This window comes from Lynx canadensis, chromosome F1 (assembly GCF_007474595.2).
Source record: "Lynx canadensis isolate LIC74 chromosome F1, mLynCan4.pri.v2, whole genome shotgun sequence".
Classification (NCBI taxonomy): Eukaryota; Metazoa; Chordata; class Mammalia; order Carnivora; family Felidae; genus Lynx; species Lynx canadensis.
This window is the reverse complement of record NC_044319.2, coordinates 665,836-689,353: the sequence shown is the minus strand read 5'-3', so window position 1 is coordinate 689,353 and position 23,518 is coordinate 665,836. Positions and strand designations below refer to the sequence as shown.

The window sequence follows — 23,518 nt, the reverse complement described above, 5'->3', positions numbered from 1 at the left end:
TGCACTGGGCGGGGCTGGGCGGGGCCTGTGATGGGCGGGTCCAGCGCCCCCTGCAGGCCGCACGTCTGGGCGGACTGCAGGCCCCGTGGACACAGTTGAGAACCCTCCGCTCCACTCACACGTGCGGTCCCACTCGACGCCCTTCCGATCCCAGTCCTCCGCCCGTCGCCCCTTCCTCCCCTTTGAAACCCGGGTCTGGCTCCTTGCAAAGCTGGTGAGGGCCCAGCTGTCTCCCCGCCGCTCTGCCTCTGAGGCCCCAGCTCCCGGGGCGGGTCTGGTGCCCTACACACGCCCTCGTGTTGGGGGACAGGGGAGGAGGGACCGGGGGACGAGCCCAAGTCGCAAGACCACCATGGGCCACAGCCCCTTCTCCTAGGGGTGGGGGCGGGGCCCACGTGCCGCGGACCAGCGGGAACAGGTGTCTGTGACATGAGGCCAGAGACCTGGTGGCCCCAGAGCTCTGTTTGGACTGGCTGGGCAGACAGGGCCGGACGGTGGGCGGGGGGTGCCGGGGGGAAGCGCCTGAATGAACTGTGCCCTGAGCCGTGCTCTTGAGATGTGCTACCCTTCTGTCCCTTGAGCGTCTCTGTGGACATCAGGGACATCCCAGCTGGACGCAGAGGACAGGAAGCAGCCGGAACCCTAAGGCCAGAGGGAGTCGGAGCCAGAGCAGACGCCAAGCGGCAGCCCCACCGTGTGGGCAGGAGCCCCAGTCCCCCCGCGACGCCTCTTGCTTCTACTCTTGCCTCTGCCCCTTTGGAGTCGCGTCGGGGACGAGACTGTCCCTTCGAGTGGACCACAGCGCAGGGCAGAGGCCGCGTGTGCAGACACCCACCTCGCCTGCCAGCTGTGCAAACAGCCTTCTGAAGCCGTCGTCAATGTCGTCCTCGCCGGCATCGTTCTGGAAGGGGGGATACGGGAGCAGGTCAGAGCCGAGGAGGCGCCTCCCGCGGGCTTGAGACCAAGGGCGGTGTGAGGAATTAAGGGCGGATGAGAGAGGGATGGAAAGCCTGAGGGGGGGGTTAACAAGTCCTCACGGAGGCGTCTCCTCTAGCCCTCAACCAGGACGCCCTTCCTGATCTACACTAGTGGGGATCCAGAAGCAGAGCCCAGCCGGAATGTTCTAGAAGGTCTTCGACAGTGGCCCCCTGGACTATTCACTCTCTCCCTGGGGACAGGGGACAGAGCAAGGGCCTTCCGTCATGTTGGCTGTGGTCTCCTTCCTGGACTTGGGATTTGTGGTGGTCAGGCCTCCCCTGGGACCCCCAAACCCTCGGGATTCACCACTATTTGAACAGCGACCCTTGGTGTTACCCTCGGGAGCCTCAGAAATCTCGTCACCCAGCGTTTTCATTTTACAGATGAGGAAACTGAGGCCCAGGAAAGGTGGTGACGAGAAGCCCGTGGTCCCGTGCGTGGGGGTGGGGTGGTCAAGGGCCACGCACTGGACGGTGCAGGTGCAGGGGGCGACCCTAGTTTCAAGCTGTGGGCACGAGGTCCTGGGGCCCCCTAGCGATTAGGGGGGCCCCTCTGGGTCCTGGGCAGTGGGGGGCAGAGCGGGCGAGTCCGGAGGTCACACACACCTCATCAAGGTCAGCCTCAATCTCGTCGTCAACCACCCTGGAAACAGAGGGAGACTGTGTTACCGGAAGGGAGGTGGGGGTGGGACGCACGTGGTGCCAAAATCAAGGCCGACGGCACGTGTGACTGTTAGGGCAGCGCAGGGCGGGGTGGGCAGGGTCACTGGACCACAGCCCTTCACGGAGGAGGCGGAGGCGGGCAGGGACTTTCTTGCTCCTCGAGAAGCATGTGTGGGGACAGCAGACCCCGGCACCCGCTCTCCGATTCTGCGGGAATCTCTGTCACATAAACCTTCCACACCCGGGATCCTGCGAAGTCCCTGCTGCCTACGTGTCCTGCTCGGAGGCCGGGGTGTGGTCTCAGCTGAATCTCGGGCAGCTCGGGCGGTGCCCTGTGCTGTGTGCGGCGCTGGGCCCTTCTTGGGCCCCGGGACCCTCCACTGGTCCACCGAGGGCCCCGGCCGCTGTGCCCGCGGCTGGCCCGAGCCGGCCCATCGGACACACTGTCCTGGGTCTGATGGGAGCCCGTGGCACGAGGTAGAGGCAACACAGCACGTGCCGTGTGCCCTGCTTCCCATCTGTTCAAAGCCCCCGTGTTTCCCCGTAAATCTCCTTTTGCTTAAGCCGCCGAGGAGGATTACGTCTCCTGCAATCAGGTGCCCAACCGAATAGATGCGGCTGAGGCGGCGGCCAACGGGGCAAGAGCCATCGGGAACCGAGCCATCCTGACAAGGGGCCCTGGACCGCTGGGCCCAGTGACCACCGAGGCCGTCACTCGAGGGCCGCTGGACGGAAAGGATTATACGGTGCGGCCTGGCTTCTCCCTGCGAGGTGCCTGGGTTCAGCCGTCCAACCCGTGTCGTTACGGCGAATGTGACAGCTCGATCTTTCGGAGACGCAGCTGCCACAGCAGATTCTGCGCTCGGCTCCACAGCCGCCCTTTCTAACCGCGAATACCCCGCGTGGCTCGTTTCTTTGCTCGCTGGAATGTAATGCTGGGGTCCTTCCAGCTGCTCCCTGGAAGTGGGCGGGTGTCGCAGAGCAGAAACTCGGAGGGAGGGCGCCGCGCTCCAGGGGACGGGGATGGGGACGGGGGGCGGGGAGGAGGGCAGGAGCACCTACTGGTAGTCGGCCTTCTTCTCGGAAAAGACCCGGACGCAGAAGTCCCCGTCCTTGTTGGGCTCGAAGGTGGACGGCACCAGGATGTACTCCCCAGGCGGCAGCTTGAACCGGTTCAGCACCTCCCGCAGGTTGATGAAGGTGTCGGACCGCTCCCTCGCCCGGTGCGTCAGGAAGAAGTTTCTGCTGAGGTGGATGTTAGTCTGTCCAGTCATCTGAGGGACAAACAGAAACAGAAGGGAGTAGATGGCAGAGAGAGCCCCAAATCCGCATTGTTTTCGCTCACGGAGAAGGCGACGGTGCCCGTCGTTCCAGATCAACGCAAACTTCCCGCCCACGAGAACAAATGTCCACGGAGGGGCTCAGGGCACGTGCGGCGGGGGTCCCGCGTGCACCCAGCTCTGCAGAGACCCCATCTGCACACGGAGGGGCTCGGCCGTGAGGCCCCCCGCAGGAGTCGGATCAGTGCTGTGTGGTGTGTGACACGTGAACAAAAGTCGGGACGGGGCCGGGCCAGGAAGGCAGGTGTGGTCGGGCTGGCCGCCGCGAGGCCGGAACTCACCCGAGGGATCCGGAGAAGCCCGGCTTGCCCCCGACGGCACTGCCCGGCCCGACAGTGTGTACCACCGGGGTGGAGGGGGGCACCCCGCGTGGCCACTGGATCAGCCAAGGCCTTTATGGACCCACACGGCTGCCGTACTTCCCACCAGTCCTGCTAATGCCAGCTGTGAGCCTACTACGCGCTCTCACGCCATTCACCTCATCGCTATGGTCCCTCCAGGTGGGTGGTGGACCCAGTTTTATTGAAAAAGAAACGGAGAGGGACGCCTGGGGGGCTCAGTCGGTTAAGCGTCCGACTTCGGCTCAGGTCGTGATCTCGCTGTGCATGAATTCGAGCCCCGCGTCGGGCTCTGTGCCGACAGCTCAGAGCCTGGAGCCTGCTTGGGACTCTGTGCCTCCCTCTCTCTCTGCTTCCCCTGCTCATGCTCTCTTTTTCGGAAATAAATAATAAACATTTAAAACATTAAAAAAAAAAAGAAAAAGAAACTGAGGTTCAGAGAGGACCCATAACTTGTCTGAGGTCACACGGCCTGCAAATGGCAGGGCTGGGGCGTGGATCCAGGCCCCTGGGCTCCCACATCATCTTAGGCACAGTCCTGGGGCTCACCTTTCCCTTCAGGCTTGTTTTAGGGGGAACTGCAGGACTCCGCGGAGAGCCTCCTGCGTCCCAGACCACACGTCGTCCACCCAGAGCTGACCGTGCCCCGCAGGGACTCCCCAGAGACCCGGCCCTGAGCTCGGCCCAGCAGGCCCTGGGACCTGAGCAACCTCCCCAGGGTGCCCCCAGCCACCAGCCCTGCCCAGGCCTCCCGGGACCCCCCGAGCCAGCAGTCGGGGCCTTGTGCCTGGTGGTGAACACGAGCCAGCGTCTCCCAGACGTACCTCCTCCGGCACCTGCAGGCACAAAGGAGAGCACGCTTCAGATTCCCGGAAGCTGTACGAGGTCACCCCCGTGATGGGCTGCGGCCCCCCGTCCCCTGCAGCTCTAGCAACGTGAAGTGACTCAGCACGGTAATTATTTTCCAAGGGGCCCCAACCGTTCCCACACGGAGGACAAACCTCGTGACCCGGCAACAATGTGACTGAGCCCTTAGCGCCATTGCTAATTTATGGAGCATAAAACCGGGGCACGGAGCCGTGAAACGCCCGGCTGAGGTCTCGGAGCCGTGAAACGCCCGGCTGAGGTCTCCCCGCCCCCGACTCGAGGGTGCCCGCCGGGCCGGGAGCCAGCAGGCGTCACACCCAGCCCGTGTGTCCTTGGGCAAGTCAGCTCCCTCTGTTGCCAAAGTTTCCTTGTCTCTGAAGGGGACCAAGTGACCCCCCGTGCTCCCCAGCTCCAGAGCCCAGGACCGGCTTTGCACCCCCTGAGGCGGGGGGTGGGCTCCGCGTCACGTCCCGTTGGCATTTTCCCTGGGGTCGCTTTGTCCCAGAGCGGAAGTCCTCAGCTCCCGTTTCAGAGGCCGAGGGGCTCAGAGTTCACGTGCACGCCTGCTGCAACGATGGCAGGTGACCCCCTCTACAGGCAGGGTCCCGTGACGGGCGCCACGTTGCCAGTGATGAGTGAGCGTCTGACCTCTGACCTCTACCAGCGGCATGCTGCCCTCCCCACCACGGCGGTTTCCCTGAATGTGGGGACCGCCCCTCCTCATCCGAGCGGCTCTGGGCCGTGCTGCAGGGAGGAGTGGGGCGGGCATGGTGGGGGGCAGAGCCCGGCCTTGCTTTGACTTGGTTGGAAATGAAGCCCCTGCGGGCGGCACAGAGCTCGCGTTCCCGGCCCCGAGCCGGTCCCGGCGGGACGCTGGAGCGGTACCTGCCCGAAGCGTCCCCTGTGGGGGCTCTGTTCTAGGCCTGGAGGTCGGCGGGCCAAGCAGAGCACCAGGCCTGGTTGGGGGGGGGGTGTCTCAGAAGAGGTGGGAGGCCTCTAAAAAGAGTAGACTGTCCCCAAAGCGGCTGTGGGGCCTAGGCAAGCCCTAGGCACCTCCGGGGACACGGACCAGCTGCAGGGCCCTCGGGGTGTCTCCTCGCGCCGACCCGGCCCGGCCGCCACATCTCGCACACAGAGTTTTGCCGTAAAAGCCCTGCTTTCCCTGGCCTGGCCTCCCGACAGGGCCCTGGGGCCCACCGTGCCCGTGGGGAGGGCAGTCCCCCGGGGCTGAGAGCAGGGAAGGAGGCGGCCCATGCTGCCCCCACCTCATAGATGCCGAAGCCGATGGTGTGCATGTCCTCCCCCATCTTCCTCTGTCGCCGCCGGTGCTTCTGGATGAGGCCCACCAGGAAGGTGCACCCGCTCTCTCCGTCCTCCTGGTCCTCGTCCTCCTCCTCCAGCTTGATCAGGTACTGAGGGTTCATCCAGAACGTGTCTGCGGCCAGAGAGGGGCCGGGTCACTGAGGACTCGGGGCCGCCCCTGCCCCTGCAGGTGCGCACGGGGAGGGGGAGGGAGCCCCATAAAGACGGGGGGGGGGGGGACAGGTGGGCGGGCGCTGGGGGGCCGTGGACAGAGCCGGCCGGCACTTGCCTGGGGACCACGGGGACCCATGTCAGAAACTCCCTCGCACGGTTCTCTCGCCCGCCCTCAGGCTGGCTCATCTTTGTCAGTCGGGAACGGGGTGTTAGGGCTGAGCCCCTGCGGCCCCTGTCCCACCCCAGGCCCAGCTGGCCGGGCTGGGGCACTGTGGGGGCACACGCTCCCGCACGCCCTCTGTGAACCCCGAGGCAGGAACATCCTGTGCAAATTCCCGCCTCTTCTTCTGTGTCCCGTTGTCCACCCCAGGGTGTGTCTGCCCCCCTCCCCCCAGTTCCAAAGCCCATTTATGGAAGGACCAGAGACTCGTTCACGTCTGAGAACAACTCCCCTCGCCCACCTAACGGGATAAACTCTTTGTTGGGGAAATAAAGGCATCATCTGGTGCAGGGGTCAGCAAACTACAGCTCGGAGGGCCCCTGGCCGCCTGTTTTCGTAAATAAAGCTTTATGACAACACGGCCATGTTGTTGAAGGCCTGGCGGCCTTCGGGTGACGGCGGCGGAGCTGACAGAAAAGCGGTAGAAACTGACGCTCACCAAGCCCCAGATGTTTCCCATCTGGCCCCTGAGAGATTTGCCGGCCCCGCATCCAGCGAGCGGCTTGTCGGGGGCAGACGGCCTCCCCAGCACCTCTGGAACCGCCACTTGGTGGCTGGAGGGGAAGGACTGAAAGCACCAGAACTCGAGGTCCCACCACCTGTCCGCGGCCCGGGATGCCACGGGAGCCCCAGTCTCCCCATCAGTGGAGGATCGGCACACGACCATCACGTGGCCTCCACGGTTCAGACTGCCTGCGTCACGTCCCTGTGAGGGGTACCGTGAGGTCACTTAACCTCTCCAAGCGGTGGTCCCCTCGCCTTGAAGATGAAGAGGACAGCAGTGTGCCCGCCGTGGAGGCTCGTGAGGACGGACGGGGACAAACGCACATAAACCACTTGGGACGGTCCCCAGGCCCGATGTGTCATATCACACCGACTCAATTTCTGCAGCTCGGGGGGAGGGGAGCCCTGGGCCACAAGGCAGAAGGTCGGGGGTCAACGAGGGAGGGACCGGGGACCCCGTCTGAGCCGGGCCCGAGTGCGCAAGAGCGCTGCGGGCGACGGTTGGGGCCCGGGTGTGCAGCGGCCCCGTGGGCGAGGTCCCTGCAGGGCGGGGCTGCCTGGGCTTCACGTGGACGGAGTGGCCCGTGGGCCTGAGCTGGGACCACGCTCGGCCTCACGGGGTGTGGCGGGAGCCACGGCACAGGGGAACCTAGGGCTGGGGAGGCCGCGTGTGGGGTGTGGCCGGGCAGGGGACAGGCAAGCGCGGACGAGGGCCCGGCGGGCGGCCTTACTCGGGTAGTTCCTGCAGCCTCCCGCGGTGGAGCCCCGCCTCCAGGTCCCGTCCACCTTGGTGAGCTTCCACTTCTTGTAGGACTCACTGGTGAGGGTGTCGGGGGTCAGGTTGCAAATCTCCAGGCGGGAATAGTGCCTCAGAAAGTCACCGAACGACATCCTGGCGGAGGCAGGGCGAGGGCGCCCCGGTCACGGGAGGGCACGCTGCCGAACCCTGACCTTCCGCCCAAGGCCAGCCCAGGAGCCGGTGAGGGCCGGCAGAGCGGCCAGCAGGTGCGGATTCCAGCTCTTTCCCGCTGGGCCGCGTTGGGCACTGCCCACCGGTGAACCTGCGGGCCCAGCCCTGCTCTCAAAAGGCCTGGTTCTCGAGTGTGGGGACGACTCGGAACTGGTTGGGAGAACGGCCCCGTCCTTCCGGGTTTCTGTCGGGATCTGGACACGCCTGCACGACTCCCTCCTGCTTTTTGAGGGGTTGTGCCACCCCCTTGTTGAGAGGGACGAATGGTTCCATTCACGGTCTTACGGTGAATTTGAAACGATGGGGGCAGATCCCACGGCCCCGTCTCCCTAATGTCCCGCTACAGCCCACCGGCAGACCCCTCCAGCAAGCTTACCAGAACTCTCCGTCTTCGTGCCGTCTGGTCAGCCTCTCCCTCACCTCTGGGTCGACGCTGTTCCAGTTGGGGCAGCTGGAAAACCCCATGACGGGAGGGCGTTAGCACCAGTGCCGGCGAGGATGTGTCCCCAGGACCCCAGCGGAGGCCCTGGGGACACACTCGAGGGCCGGGAGCCGCAGGAACAGAGGGGGTGAGGCCAGATGTCGCCCTGGACGGTGGCGGGAAGAAGACAGCCAATCCGGGGGGAGACGGGGCGGCATTGGCGGCCAGGACCAGACAGCCCCGTTTTAATGGGAACAGAAAATCCAAGGTGTCGCTGACCTGCAGGCACCTGGCCTGACCTGGCCGCAGCCCCGCTGTGGCGCCTGCCCGGGAGCCTGTGTTCTCCCCCGGGGCCCGCCAGCGGGGACGCTGAGCCAGGCAGGCGTGGACCTCGAGCTCACGGCAGGAGCGCCGGCTTGGACGAGGGCGCCAGACCGCTGGGATGTGCTGGTGGCCCCTAGAGGGGCACCTGCCTGAGGGCGCCCGGCCCTGTGACCCCGGGGCCCTGCTCCTGCACAGCCGCCTGCCTCCGGCCTCCCCCGCCCGCAGCCTCCTCTCCTCACTTGTCATTCCACCGGCCCGTCCACTCCACCTCTCCCCAGGGGTTTCGGATGCGGATCAGCTTCTGCAGGCTCCCCCCACTCTCCACCTGCAGACGGGGCACAGGGAGGGGCAGGGGGGACGCTGAGCTCCAGCCGGGCCTGGACGCGCTCGGGCCCAAGGCCCCTTCTCCACGAGCCAGGAGGGGTGGGGTCCATGTTACAAGGGGGTCAGAAAAGGGAGAAGGGCTGGACCCCAGACCCCTCCAGGGGCCGGCTGTGGGAGGACCCGGGTCTTTGACCCCGAACCTCAGCTTCACTGTGCTGTGGTCTCGGGAGCCCCCGGCGCCTCCCGACCTGTCGCAGAAACAAGGTGCTGAGAAGCAGGTGCGCCGCCTGGATCTCCAGTGAATCCCGGGGTGGGGGGTGGGGGGTGTTTCTACAAAGGGTGTTTTGTAGCAGCTGGGAACACGTAACATGAACCCTGTGTCAGATGCCGCTGCCGGGTGGATGTTTATTTTCGTTGGCGTGGGAACGGAGATGGCATTACGTGACAGAGTGTCCTCACTCGTGGGAGGTGGCTGTGGAAGTATTCGGGGGCAAAGCGTGATGGCGTCCGACACTTCCTTCCATGCGGCTCGGAAAGCAGCACAGGGAGGGAGGACGTGTGCAGAACCCTAGGTGTCGAGTCTGGGGAAACCGCACTGGGGCGGGCATCACACTGTTCTTGCAACTTTTCCACAGACTTGAACTTTTTCAAAATAAAACAACGGATGCGTGGGGGGTGGTGGATGGAGAACAGAATAAAAGTCCCGGGTTTAAAAGAAACGGAGCCCCGGACAAGTCAGACGACATGGGGTTTGTACGTGGCAGTGGGGCTGTCCTGTTTCTAGTGACGCTGCGTGGGCAGATGGGGACTGCGGGCAGACGGGGACCCGGGCAGTGGGGGCCCGTGGGCAGACGGGGGGCCACGGGCAGCGGGCGTCGGTGGGCAGACGGGGACCGCAGGCAGGGGAACAGCCCTATGGTATGTGTCATCACGGCCTCCAGCTTGGGGGTACGGAGGGGTGGGGGTTTAGGAGAAGTTGCCCAGGCAGCTGGCCAGAGGCCGTCCGATCTGAACAGGAATTTGGGCGCTAACATTGTTGTGAGGTCAGACGCAAAAGCACTCTGAAGGGTCGGTCTACACCACTCTGTGCACGCAGTAGCCGGTCCCGGGGGCAAAGTGAGTCTAAACAAGCACAGTGGGAGGGTGGGACCCGGCCGAGAGGGGACACCAGCCGGCTGCCCCACCCAGGCTCCCTCGGCTTCAGGGATCTGAGGCCTGGCGGCCGGGCCGCGGGAATGAGGCCGCCCCCCTCCTCCTGGTGACCACCCGCCCAGCCAAGCCGACCGCCGCGTCAGGGACACGACGCCGCCCCCCACGAAAACCCCGGCCGCCTCACCTCCTCCGCCCCGGTGACTGAGTATGCGTGCCCCTTCACCAGCTTCTGGAAGGTGATGGCCTCCGAGTCCGCCATGCTGGTGATCTGGAGACAGGGGAGGAATCAGGTGGACGCAGCGGCCTCGCCCTCACCCCTGCTCCCTCCAGTCCCTCCACCAAACCCCCGGACCCCGGGCCTGGGGGAGGACAACCTCCCGGCTGCCCGTGGACGGAGCGGGCCTGGGGAGCCCAGCGGACGGGCGCTCACGGCCCTCTGCAGGGGGCACGGGAGAGGGCACGCCCTCAGGGTGCTGGAGGCCCTGGTGGCCCAGCCCGCTGCTCCCAGGAGGACAGCTGTTTGCCGTGGCTGCTGACGTGCCCCTGTTGCGTTAGAACCTCTTCAGCCCCCCCCACCCCAACCACTGGGCGGAAGGGGGGCCGCTGTGTTGGTGACCAGGCAGAGGGGCCGAGAGGAGGGTCTTCTGCCCCAACACGGTGTGCGGGCGAAGTCAGGGTCCCTTCCACTTGGTGCAGCTCCGCGGACGCCTCCCCTCCCCCCACCCCCCGGCCGATTGGGGAGACGCCTGACTCACGAACCGCTTAGTGAGGCCACTTAGGTCTTCAAATTTGCTGGGTAGGAGTTTGTTTTCTAGCAAGTTGCCCAGCGACTTGGGCCCCGAGAGTGGGGGCTTCTCACGTCTGTCCCCGCGGGGAACAAGCCCGCAGCAGCACCGGGCTCCAGAGGGGGCTCGGCCTGGAAGAGGCCTGGGGACGGGACGCAGGGCGACCCTGCCTTCCTCTGGGGGGCCGTGCGGCAAGGCCGCCGTGAGATGTCCCTCCCGATGCCTCCTGCAGCCCCCCCCGCCCCCAGGCCCCTGGGCCCCGAGGCAGCGCAGGGGAGGCTGCGGGGGGGCAGGAGTCTGGACACGGTCCGGCCCCCGGGACCTGCCGAGGGGTGGGGGCCTCGGGGAACCTGTGGTCCAGGCTGGCCGCGCCCTCGCCCACCAGCGGCCCGCAGACAGCCTGGCGGTGGCCCCCCATCCAGGTGATGCGCACGCCGTGCTGAAGGGGCTGGGCTCCCAACGGCCAGAGCAGGCAGGGAGGGGCCCCGACTCACGTCGATAGAGCAGCCCAGGAGGGAGCCTTTCTGCAGAGCCTTCTGGATGATCTTGAACAGGTTGGGAGGGGCCTTCCTCAGCTCGTACCACTCGGCGATGCCCCCGGTGAAGTCCTCGAAGCCCTCCGTGGTGGCGCCGCCCGAGAGCGCCTCATAGCAGCCGTTGACCCTGCGGGGAGACGGAAGCCGCTGCCCCTGCGTCCCCCCCGCTGCCCCCGGCCTCCCTCGCGGGCGGCTCCGGGGACCCTCCGCTCGGATTCCCCCCCACGTGGCCGCCCGAAAATCTCCTAGAACCTCGGGGGTGGAAGGTCCGACCTCCCACACGGACTGTCTGTCTGTCCTGACGGCGAGGACAGCCTGCTCAGGGGCTGTTGGGCATCTGCAGCTCGACACAGGCCACAGGGCAGTGACGAGAGCACCTCTACGCGCAGTGCGCCCCACGCTGCACCCGACCGCCCTGTGGTGGCCCGCGGCTTCCGGCTGCGCCGTCTGGACCCACGACTGAGAAGCGGTTCTCCCAGCCGGCCGTGGGGACCCCGGCCCTCCTCCCCACAGGGGCCGCAGGGGACGGGTCCCTCGTCTGTGGACTCCGCACCCTTGTGTCCTGCCTGCGGCGGGTACACACCGGCAGAAACCGTGCTGCCCCACGCTGATGAAAATGTGACATGACCCGGCAGTGACCTGCGAGGGAAGCGGGTCCTTCCCGAGCCAGCCCTGGGCGCCACAGCCCGTCCCAGCGCACAGCGTCGGGAAGGGCCATCGCCGTCGGGTATCGGGGCGCGGTGCGGCCGGCAGCCCACGAGCCCAGTTCTGGCCAAAGCGGTCCTTGTGTAGAACGGGACTCCTGCTCGAGGTGGTCCTTGAACACCACCTGCTCTCCCCAGAAGCCGGGGCGGTCGGGGGGCAGGGTCGCTCACTTGGCGTAGGCCTTCTCCAGCAGGGCGCTCCAGAACTCGCTGCCTTCTGCCGAGTGCACGAACAGCAGCTCCCCGTCCTTGGTGGGCAGCCTGTCGTCCACGACCACGTCCACCCACTCGCCGTACTGCCAGAACTGTGGGCGCACAGACACGGGGGTGCTGGAGGGGGTGCTGGGGGGGCCAGCACGGGGACCCCGGGCCTCGGCGGCCCCTCGGCACAGGCTCCGCCAGCCCATCCCGGGAGGCGGGTCCTCGCTGAGGGACAGAGGGCACGGCCCACGTCCTTCCCTCTGAGCCCACCCCCCCCATTCTTCCCCACCTCGTGCTCTCCTTCACCAGCATCGAAGGAGCACGGCAAGCAGCACCTCGCCATTGTGTCCCTTTTCTAGAACTTGGGGATTCCTTCCTGAGCACCCTGCTCTACCTCCCTCCGCAGAAGTCCCTAGAGGTTCCCCGCTGCTATCCTCCCTGGGTCCCCGTCAGGGGCAGGCCAGGGAGTTCCTGCAGTCTCTCAAAGTCCTTTGTAGAACAGCGTGTCCTAGGAGTCGCCAAACACTGGGGTCTGATAAACTTGACCAAGCCAGGGGATCTGTTCCAGCGTCCAGGACCTGTTCCTAGCCCCCAGCACTTGTCCTTAGACACCAGGACCCATTCCTGGCCCCCAGCACCTGCCCTTAGCCCCCAGGACCTGTCCTTAGTCCCTAGGATCCACTCCTGTCCCCCAGCACCTGTCCTTAGCCCCCAGGACCTGTCCTTAGCCCCCAGCATCTGCCCTTAGCCCCCAGGACCTGCCATTAGTCCTTAGGACCCATTCCTGGCCCCCAGGACCTGTCCTTAGCCCCCAGGACCCATTCCTGGCCCCCAGCACTGTCCTTAGCCCCCAGCACCTGCTGAGAGGACCTTGAGCCACCTGCTACGTCACCTGGAAGTGGAAGATCCCAGCATAGTTTTCCTGGAAACTCTGGTTTAGGGGGACAACTCGGGCCAGGATCTCTTCGTTCAAGGTGAGGGAAGCGATGGCCGCCAGCAGCCAGCAGTCACCTGTGAACACAGCACAGAGCTCCAAGCAGGGGTCTCAGTACCAGGAGGACATCAGACACCACGTGCCCCCTCTGGGATCTTGAAGCCAAGGACGGGCCGGTGTGGACAGTCCCCACTGAGGGGCAGTTTGGAGGGGGGAGGCCCTCCCAGCCCGGCCCCCGCCCCGGCCCCCTCTGGTGTGAGGACGCAGACGCTTGTGGGAGCGCGGGACTCACCGCTGGGCTTGGGCAGCAGAGGACAGGGCAGCGGGGGGAGACAGAGGGATGGGGTCGGGTGGGGAGGCGGGGCTGGCAGGTCGTGAGTGGGGCAGGTGTGGGTGCCTGGCTGGAGCGGGCGCGGGGGCCGAGGGCACATGGCAGTCACTTCTGGGGCGCGGGAGGGCACCGTGCGGGACACAAGAGTGGGGACGGTGGGACGGGCCCCTCCTGCGGCCCACGGGTGACCGAGGCGTCACGGGAGCACGTGCGCGAGCCGCCACACACCCGGCACCCGTGGCAGGTGCTCGGCACACAAGCACTGCGACCGTCCTACGTGGTCGGCTGTGACAGTGCGTGGTGGGGGCTCACATTCTCCCCCCAAAGGCCGCGGCCGGCCGACCCTCCTCCTACAGGCGTGGGCGCGCTCCTGCCCCCTCCCAGGACAGTGACAGGAGCAGCTCGTGGAGAATGCGCCCTGACGGTTCTTCGACGAGACTCTCCCGCTGGCGCGCGGAAGTGACGGCGTGCCAGCGGCTCTGCAGGGAGTGTCCGCCACCAACGGGAGGCAAATGCATCCTCTTGCTCCTTCGGGTGGCGGTGTGGGGGTGCTGGGGACCTCGTGGCCACCGCTCTCCTCCTGGGAGCCCGCGTCCCTCTGAGACCCCGGCTGCCCTGCACGCTCAGTCTGCGAGGTGTTGGCAGTGCGGACCCTGCCCCGATTCCAGGAGGCGGCCCGGCTGAGGGGGTCGGCTCGGGAAACGTGCCTTGACCTTCACTGGTGCGTCGGCGAGAGTGGACAGGTGCCTTGTGAGTCTGCTCAGTGACCTACAGTCCGCTGCTGCTGTGGGACGGGCAGTCTGAGAACCAGGCCAACTCGGAGGAAGAGGGGCCGGGGATGGAAAGTCCTGCCAGCAGCCCTGCAGACCCTGGATCAAGCCGTACCTGCAGCCCAACCTGCCTTGGACTTTCCTGGCACATGAGTTGATCACCCCCGTTTCCCTGAGCACCAGGGCAGCTGAGACCCTCCTATGTGCCGGCCACTCCCCAGGAGCCGCAGGGCCATTGCCACATCTGTGGAAGCCTGGACGTGCCTGTGACTCTCACTCTTCTTGAGCGAGCGTGAGATTTTCTGGGACTCTCCGCGGTGCTTGAATTGGGTCTGTCGACACGTGGAGGCCAGACGGGCTCGTGGACAGCAGGGGCCCACGTGTGGGGAGTCCAGGGACTGAAGCCAGAGCTCCCACATTTCCTGCACAGCCCCCTCGAGTCCCTGAGCCCCCTTAGATGAGCCGCCGGGTCTGTGGGACTGGGGACTCAGGGTGGCCACCGGTCCCCGAGGGGCAGGGCCACTCAGAGGTCCCGGCTGACGGCGCTCTGTTCTGGGACGTGACTGGGTGCAGGGAGGACTGGCTCCAGGTGACCGTGCTGCCTTTTGGTGTCTGTAGTCTGACATCTAGGTCAGTGCCGACCACATACCCAGCTCAGATTACCGCTCGCCACCAGATCCGGAGGCTCTTGCCACATCCCGGGAATCAGTGGCCGTGTTCCGTGGCTTCTGGTTTTCTTCCTCCAGGTCTCCCCTGGCCACCCTGCGGGGGGAGCAAGGCCCCAGTGCCCCCTGCCCTCTGGAGACAGCGCTCTTATGCCGGGCTATTCCGATCTAGCTGGTCTCCTCCGGAAGGGCGTGTCAACCCAGAGTGTTTTCTGGACGGCAGACCTGCGGCTTTAAGAGGCCGACTTCCTTGCTTCAGGTCATACGTCTGGAAGGTCCCAGAAGATCCCGCAGGGGGCAGAGAGGCTCCCCTTCCAGCTCAGGCTCTTAACAGCAGTGAGCAGCGAGCGCAGTCAGCATTCTGGATCAGTGCAGTTTACGGAGAACTCGCTGCACCGTTTCTGTGTAAGTCTTACGGGGCGATTACCCATGTTAGCGTCACCTTTTGGGGATGAAGAAACCGAAGCTCGGGGGCCTGTATACCAGACGGCCAGCCAGTCTCGAAAGCAAATCCTCTAAATCAAATCCCAGGTTTTGTTTAAAACCCGAGCCTTGCCAGAGATTTCTTTTGGTTAAGAGGGTCTGATTCCTTTAACGCAGGAGAGACCACAATAGAAATACCCAACCGCAGCCTAAACTTAAAACTATGGGGTAACAAGCCAGCAGCTCCCTGAAATCCTACATCGTATCTTAACACCTGACACCATGCGCCTGTGAGATCCTGAAATGCGTCGCCTGCCCGCTGCAGCGTAAGTCACGAAGGCCACGGGACGGTGGCCTGTCATGGCACCTTCCAGACAACAGCACCAGGAGCACAGCAAACAGGAGGAAACAGGTCAGAGCATTTCACAGCTGAAGACCCGAAACGCCTCTCATCAGGGGACCCACTACCGGGACAGCGGAGTGGCCATCCAAAACATAAAAATCAAGTTCTAGCTCATCTTGTCACAGGAATACATTCTAAATGGAATAATGTTCACATTGTAAGTATGTATTTTAATACGTTATTGACGTAGTTGATGTGTCAATAAGGTAAATCGAGCCATTTGTTTTAAGGTTTATTTATTTTTGAGAGAGAGACAGAGAGAGACAGAGCGTGAGAGGCGGAGGGGGAGAGAGAGGAGTCACAGAATCCGAAGCAGGCTCCAGGCTCCGCGCTGTCAGCACAGAGCCCGACGCGGGGCTCGAACTCACGAACTGTGAATCATGACCTGAGGTGAAGTCGATGCTCAACCGACTGAGCCACCCAGGCACCCCAACGAGCCATTGGTTTTATTTACATATTTATTGCCTATGTATTTATACCATATATTTAAAAAAAAAATTTAACGTTTGTTCGTTTTTGAGTGAGACAGAGCGTAAGCGGGGAGGGGCAGAGAGAGAGGGGGACACAGAATCTGAAGCAGGCTCCGGGCTCTGACTGCCAGCACAGAGCCCGACATGGGGCTCGAACTCACGAACCTCGAGATCATGACCTGAGCTGAAGTAAGACGCTCAACCGACTGAACCACCCAGGCGCCCCTACAAACACAATATTTTTATAAATCCATCGACATTCTGGAAAAAACAGGAGAATTCCAGTGAAGACATGTTATCGACTTGTAACCTGGAAGCCATAAGCTTTTTTCTTTAAAGAGTTTTTTATTGTTTTAAGTAATCTCCACCTCCAACGTGGGGCTTGGACTCATGAACAAGAGCCATGCGCTCCAACAGAGCCAGCAGGCGCCCCTGAAGCCATAAACTTTTTATATGACACATTTAACGACGCTAAAGTAAAAAGAAAAAAGTCTACATGGTAAAAATATCATGACCAAGTGAAACTAAGAAAGTAACAAGGAAAAATATCTATTATTCAGATCCCAGACGAGACGTCATATAGAAAGATTTCTAGTAAATGACGACATGAGAGCTCCATAGAAAAATGGACAAAGATATAAGCAGTTGACGGAGCAAGGAAAAACCAGTGTCTCTGCCATATTCAGGGCGCCTGGCCGGCTCAGTTGGTGGAGCAGTGGCTGTTGATTTTGGGGTCGTGAGTTCGAGCCCCACACTGGGCACAGAGATCATTTAAAAAAATTTAAAAACCCCGAATGTTGAAGGGTGCTCCCGTCACTCGTCATGAAAGAAATATAAAGGGAAGTTCCCCTGAACCATTTCCACCTCTCAGATCGCACAGTAAGGTTGTGTGGTCCCGGAGGGGCCGGGGGAGACCCACTCGCGCCTGTCCATGAGCAGTCATACCACGTGGAGTGCGTGCCCCCAAAATCCCAGGCGCAGGAGTCGTCCACGGACACGCTCACGTGAACCAAGGACGGTGATAAGTCATTTCCTAGAGCCCTGGTCATCCGTCCACAGAGCGGAGCAACGATGTTCTCTGGGGACACAGACCAGCCTCCGAGAAGTCGCATAAACCAGAGCAGGGCACAGAACATGCGTAGGACACGCCAGGAAAGGGAAAAAGGCAGGTGGGAGAGAAGGTGGGGAGCGCCGTGGGTCCCTCTGTAAGTCCTGTCTTCACAAACTGAAGGTATTTCTGGATGACTGTTGTATGTGTCCTTTGACATAAACGCTAGGGACGTTTTGACGCCCTCAACGGATTAGCTGGTCATGTCATTCCTTAGAGTAAGGAGAAAAATAGCTTACTATCATTCTTCTAAATGAAAATTATTTCCGGTCGAGGCCTCCCGTGAGAACTGGTCAACCGTCGGCAAGAACAGCTAATCAGTTCGCCTCCTCCTGGGCCCCCAACGTGTATTCTGTTGAGAAGTTACCAGGTATTCCTTGAGAAAGGGTTCCTGCGGTCAAGTGCATTTCCACAGGACGGGCAAAGCTAACCAGGTCAAGAGTGGAGGCTGCTTAGAGCTTTCCGGGAATTCTACGGGGTCAGGGGAGAGGGGTGCAATGCACTTCCCACGTCTCCGACCCCGGAACCTTCTGGCTTGCTTGGGGAGGGCGCGTCGGCTGCCGGCCCACCCGGGCAGGGTCCCTGGACCGGGCCCCTCAGAACCAGCTCCTCCTGGGGGTCCGGCGAGGCTCCCTCGTGGCAGTCTGGCATCGGCCCGAAAGGCAGGGGCCTCCTCCGGCAGCTAAGGTCCTTCTGACACCACCTGCGTCTTCTCTCTGGATGGTGACACCAACTTCCTTCTGGATCGTCTTTTCTTCACTGTTTTTCTCTACGGGGTTTACCGCGTGCACTACGGGGAGGGGTTGGGCCCCACTGAGGCGAGGCTTGTGCAAATGCTGGCACATTCCGTCCACTTGGTCTAAAGCTGTGACTCACCCTCTCATCCTGGGAGTCCGATGCCTGCCCCGGTCTGTGCGGCGCCCCGGCCGTGGGCAGGGACAAGTGTCAGAGCCGGGTCACTACGGGTCCTTGAACACGCTGGCTGCCGGCCACATCCATCATTAATGGAGCAGACAAGGCCGTGCCCGGAGGGCTAGACAGACTAGCCCTTCCCACATCCAGGTTCCCGCCCCCCGACACCCAGCTGAGCCCCTGCCCGGCCTGTTCTGTCCTGGGAGACACTCGACTGGTACAGGCCTGAGAGGCCTCTCTGGCCCGCTTCCTGCCCTAGAAGCCCGCCCAGGTGCCCCAACAGCCCGGGCTCAGTCAGGCGGGAGCTGCCCACAGGCGCCGGCACCCTCTTCCCGAACACAGCATAAGAGAGTCCTCGCCCTGCTCGGAGACCGGACCTGAGTAGCGCCCTGGAGAGCTTCCGGGGGTCCGAGGCCGGGCCGGGGGCAGCTGGAAGGCCAGCATTCTAGAAATCACCGGGGCAGGGTGCGGGGCCTCAAGGCTGACTTGTCCTTCACTTAGGTGGACAGAGACCCTCCCCTCCCCAGCAGGGACCTCTGGGTCCCCGCACAGGTGTGTGTGCTCCAGGCTGTGTGCGCACCTGTTCCCTCAAGCATCTGACCTCACCGGAACCTTCTGTCACCTTCCGTCGCCTGCCTTCACCGGAACCTTCCGTCACCTTCCATCACCTTCCGTCACTGGGACTTCCCTCACCTGCCCTCTCCGGAACCTTCCCTCACCTCTGTCACCCCTGGAGGCACCTGTGCAGACTCCACCCTCCCTGGTTCCCATCTGGTTCTGGTTCTGGCTCTCGGCTGCCCTGTCTGCCCACTCTGCCTGGGTGTGTCCTTCCAGCGAGGCCCCCACACACCCTGTTCCACGCTGGGCCTTCAGGAACCCCCGACGGCCGGGGGGGGGGGGGCGGGGCCCCAGGTGGGACGAGCGCAGGATGCGGGCTAAGAAGACCTGGGTCTGAAGCCCGCCCCGCTCATGGTGTATGAACCCGGGGACATGTCTCCCTTTCTCTGACCCCAGGTTTTCTCGGCCGTGCAGGTGGATAGGGAAGCTGGGGTCCGCGGGGGGGCTTCAGAGATGAACCCCAAATGCTCTGCGTGAAGGTGAAATGTGAGCACGCGCTTTCTTCTGGCGGAAGGACTGCAAATGGGAGATGTCTCTGAGGCCGGGGTCTGTGGCCCCGGAAGGGGTGACAGCTGACAATGGGGGTGGGGTTGGGGGGGCCCCTTACAGAACACAACCGCCCCTGCCCCTGCGGGTGGATGAGCACGTTCTCCCCGTGTGACTTGCCGTGGGTTTTCAGAGGGATTTTTACCCACGAATTTTGTGCCTAAGGCAGAGAGACTTCCTGTACTCATTTATTCACGTGTCCGAGGACTATTTGGTGACCGTCTCTCGGGCCCACCCTCAGGCACCTGCTCCTGGGCCCCAGGGAACCCCCTCCCTCCTAACTTGCTTGGGAAAAGTGGGACTGGTTGTGTCTCTGGGTCCTTGGGCACAGCCGCCTCGCCCTCTGGACCCCGACAAAGGCTTGACTGTGTCCAGGGGGGCTCACCCGCCTCCAGGCACCCCCCATTCCCCACACAGGCCGCGCCCAGGACACGGCCTCCCCGGCCGCCTTATGAATGGCTCCTTCAAGGCCCTTCTGAAAAGGTGAATTCAGACACAGCCGTGTCAGTACATTTCCAGGGCTGTGCTCCCTGGGCCTTTGCCCTTGCCCTGAAGGGCAGCTTGGTGCACGACCCAGGTCACCTGGGGCCCCCTGCGGGGCGCGGACAGAGGTTACTAACACCTGCGGCTGCCGGGAGTTTCTCCCAGAGGGGAGCACGGTGATACTTCTGGGTGCTCCCTCTCTGCCCCTACCATCAGCCCTTCCCTCCGCAAGCAGGAAACTGAGGCACAGAGTCCAGGAGACGCTGGGCTTTTGTCCCCCGTCCCAGCTGTGGGTCCTCACGTCCCAGCACGGCTGCTGTGGCCTGTCCCCAGAGAACGGGAGATTCGTGAGGGCAGGCCCCGTGTCACTGTGAGCACATATGTGTCCGTGTCTGTGATGCACACATGCGGCACGCACACACACACACACACACGCACACACACACGCACACACCAAAAACGAAGACCGAGGAAGCTCTTCATCTCCGACAGAGCAGACAGCCCAAGGCCAGCCCGCTGCCTCCAGGAAGCCCTCCCGGCCTCAGCACGCCCCACGCTTGCTTCTCTCAGGGCCTGTGGGACCTGCCTATGTGGTTCACCCCCAGGGGCGTGGTCACCAACTCCCCTCCCCCACCCCAGGGAATCCGTCTGGATGCATTTCTGACTGTCAGCTTTGGGTGGGGGGCTGGCGCATCTAGTGGGCGGTGGCACAGCCCCCACGAGCACCCGGCCCCCACCGTCCACGGCCCTGAGGCCGGGGAGCCCTGCCCTGCCTCCCGTCCTGCTTGACCCGGGGCTCACTGCCTCGGTGTTTTTCCTTTGCTTTCCGTGGTGACGGCGACGTAAACACCAAACAGACCAAGATGCCGAGGCTGCTTCCGCCCACACTTGACCCTGCAGACACACCTGTGGTTAACAGTGTCCAGCAGCTGGGAGGCCCCGCCCCCAGGTCACCCCGGAGCTTCTCCACAGGACGTGCACACCCTGCCAGGGGCCCAGGCCTTGAGATGGTGGCTGATGAGTCACTGGGGGCGTCCCTTCCGTGACGGTTTCATGCCGAGAGCGGCCCAGAAGAGGGTAGCCGCAAACCGGAATTCCCCCCACCCCAGACGGCGCTCAATCACTTCTCATTTACGTCCACGGCTGTGGGGAGGGGACACCCCTCGGGTCCCCTCTTACTCCCACCTGTCAGCCCTGGTTAACCAGCTGGCAGCCAGCGGCCAGTGACCACTCCCTTCCCCTGCTGGAGGAGGGCCCTAAAAGGAGGGGGTGGGGAGCTGAAGACACAGCCCTGAAGTTCCCAGCCTCACTCTGCACTTGCCTGGATCGGGGACGCTCGCAAGGGAGGCCCTGCCGCCCAGACCAGGAGGAGGAAGCCACCAGGTGCCGGTTTCCTCTGCGGTCCCAGCTCGGGGACCCACGCCCCTCCTCCCCCGTCCCTGCTGCCCCCACGGCCCACAGCGGGGAGCACCTCACCTCCGGAGCCCCTGCGGGCCCTCGCAGCACAGAACGGGGACAGAGCCTCCGGTGGGGGGGCGGCCAGGTCACATGACAAAGCGGCCCACGAAGCACGGGTCCTTCCCTCTGATGCGGCCCCCCGGCCAGATGGAGAAACCGAGTCGCACGGCTACACGCGCCGCCCCCAGCCTCACCTGAGCTGCTCGTCCCCGAAGACAACCTCCAACCTGCAGCTTCTAAGGCCCATGCGCCCGTCGGCATTGCCTAGAGTCACCTCAGCCCCGTGGCGTTCGCGGATGAGGGCAACGGAGGCCTGAAGACCCCGGGATTCGCCCAAAGCGAGAGCCGAGCGGCCGAGCCGAGGCCACGCTCTGCCTGACGCACACGCACGTGCTCACTCCTGACCCCGCTAGTCACACCTGTTGCGTGGCTCTGGGGGGGACGCACAGGCCTGTGGGGACCGTCCTGCCCGAGGGCAAGGGACGGGAGGCTGGACCCCGACACGGCCCGCTGCGCCACCCCCTGGGTAGCCGTGACGCACACGAGGCTCCTGGCAGTTACACTTGGAAAATTAAACCCAGCTCCTCGCCTGCATTAGTCCCTCCTCAGGGGCTCCCATGTGGCTCACGGCACAGAGTGCAGACACGGACCCCGTCCTTCAGCGTTGGCGTGCACCCGCTGGCCAGGCGCCGGACGCCGTGTGGACCACCCTCAGCCCGGGGCTCCCTCGCCCGCACTGCCGCTGCGTGGACACTGGTGGGGTGATCCGAGCCAGGCTCCTGGGACCGTGGAGCAGGGACGTTACTGTCACGGACACGGGCTGAGCCCCGTGGCGGGTGTGGGAGGGACTGGGGTCCGCCAGCAGAGGGTAGCATCCTCTCAGTGTCACAAGTAGCGGGACCTCAGGAAAACGGATCCCAGGGAGCACCCCACAAAGGCCCAGGGACTGTGCCGGCAGGGGGCAGGGGAACCCCGTAAAGTCCTCTTGGGCACTCTGGGGCCTCCGCTGCAAGCGTGTGCAGCGAGGGGGAGGGAGGCCAGGAGCCCTGCTGCGTGGTGGGCCCGGCTGGGCAGCCAGGGCAGGACAGGGACCCCCCCCCCACCGGTCCTGCCAAACAGCAGGCCTAGTGCTCCAGACTTCCCGGCAGCAGGAAGGGATCTGGGAGCACACGGGGAGCAAGGCCCGGACGGAGCGTTTACAGCTGGCAGGGGGGCGGTGGGAGGAAATGACTCACGGGCGCCTCACATCTGCTCCGAGAGCGAGAGCGGAGGGGCCCCGTGGGGCGGGGGACGCACCAGCCGAGAAGCACAAGGGAAGGCACTTACTTTCTCCATCAAAGCAGCTGACGCTTGGTTCTCAGTCCTTTTTTGTTTTTTTTGAGAGAGAGAGAGAGCTCGAGCGTGGGGGAGAGGCAGAGAGAGAGGGAGAGAGAGAGAGAGGAAGGGAGGGAGACAGACAGAGGGAATCCCAAGCAGGTTCCATGCTGTCAGCATGGAGCCCGACTTGGGGCTCGAACCCATGAACCCTGAGATCACGACCTGAGCCAAAATCAAGACTCGGACACTCAACCGACTGAGCCCCCCCAGGAGCCCCAGTCCCAGTCCTTTTTGTTTTTAAACTACATGCATTAGTTTTTAAAAAGGCACCTGCAAATTCAATACAGGGCGTCCTGCGACACCCTACAGCACCCTACAACGTCCTACAACATCCCTGCAAAGCAAGGAGAATCTGAACCTGCCACCTGGGAGAGCCAAGCTGACATGAGTCGACACGTCACGTGGTCGCTGAATGGGATCCCGGCACAGAGTCAGGACGTGAATCTAAAGAAAGTATAGACTTTGCTTAACGATGACGGATATTAACGTAACAAGCGCAGGGACCGTGAGGTGGGGGTGGGGGGAATGGAATTCTCTACTATCTTCCCAATTCTTCTGTGAATCTAAAACTGCACTGAAAAATAAAGCCTGTTACGTTTCTTAAAAGGCACCTATCATACGAATGACTTTTGAAAACTATCATTTAAATCATCTAGGGGCGCCTGGGTGGCTCAGTCGGTTAAGCGTCCGACTTCGGCTCAGGTCATGATCTCGCGGTTCGTGGGTTCGAGCCACGCGTCGGGCTCTGTGCTGACAGCTCGGGGCCTGGAGCCTGCTTCCGATTCTGTGTCCCCTTCTCTCTCTGTTCTTCCCCTGCTTGTGCTCTGTCCCTCTCTCTCTCTCTCTCAAAAATAAACATTAACAAAATTTATCTAAAACTGCTTTCCGATACTTACTAGTAGTCAGGTTTTGGGGGGGGTTGCATGTGTGTCTTCATCTCAGGGCATCTCTGAGGCCACACCATTTGCCCCGTTTCCCCCCATTTTTAGAAGAGACGGAGGTTCCGAGTGACGACGCGCCTACGATCTAAGAGGGGAGCCCTGGCTGCCACCTCTGTTCGTGTGACCAGATGCCGCTGCCGCGGCGGCCCCTTCCAGATGCTTCCGAGCCTGCTGGCACTTGGCGACCGTGACCACCCCGTGCCCAGAGTCAGGGCGAGAGCTCCGTCAACCACATGTCACAGATGGTCATCGAACCAGGAGCCTCCGAGAGGAAGGC

The 23,518-nt window shown here is 63.3% G+C and overlaps 1 protein-coding gene across 1 annotated transcript in view; it reads right to left on the bottom strand.

The window, feature by feature from the left end:
* Positions 1 to 23,518, bottom strand: part of CAPN2 (calpain 2) — a 36,050-nt gene that overhangs the window by 6,618 nt on the left and 5,914 nt on the right. The window contains exons 3-14 of the mRNA XM_030302028.2: positions 12,695 to 12,813; positions 11,773 to 11,906; positions 10,856 to 11,024; positions 9,761 to 9,844; positions 8,340 to 8,425; positions 7,732 to 7,806; positions 7,117 to 7,277; positions 5,451 to 5,620; positions 4,143 to 4,154; positions 2,703 to 2,914; positions 1,584 to 1,620; positions 836 to 901 (exon numbers count right to left, since the gene is read on the bottom strand). Of these exons, the coding sequence (XP_030157888.1) occupies positions 836 to 901; positions 1,584 to 1,620; positions 2,703 to 2,914; positions 4,143 to 4,154; positions 5,451 to 5,620; positions 7,117 to 7,277; positions 7,732 to 7,806; positions 8,340 to 8,425; positions 9,761 to 9,844; positions 10,856 to 11,024; positions 11,773 to 11,906; positions 12,695 to 12,813 (1,325 nt within the window). The remainder of the gene's footprint in view (positions 1 to 835; positions 902 to 1,583; positions 1,621 to 2,702; positions 2,915 to 4,142; positions 4,155 to 5,450; positions 5,621 to 7,116; positions 7,278 to 7,731; positions 7,807 to 8,339; positions 8,426 to 9,760; positions 9,845 to 10,855; positions 11,025 to 11,772; positions 11,907 to 12,694; positions 12,814 to 23,518) is intronic.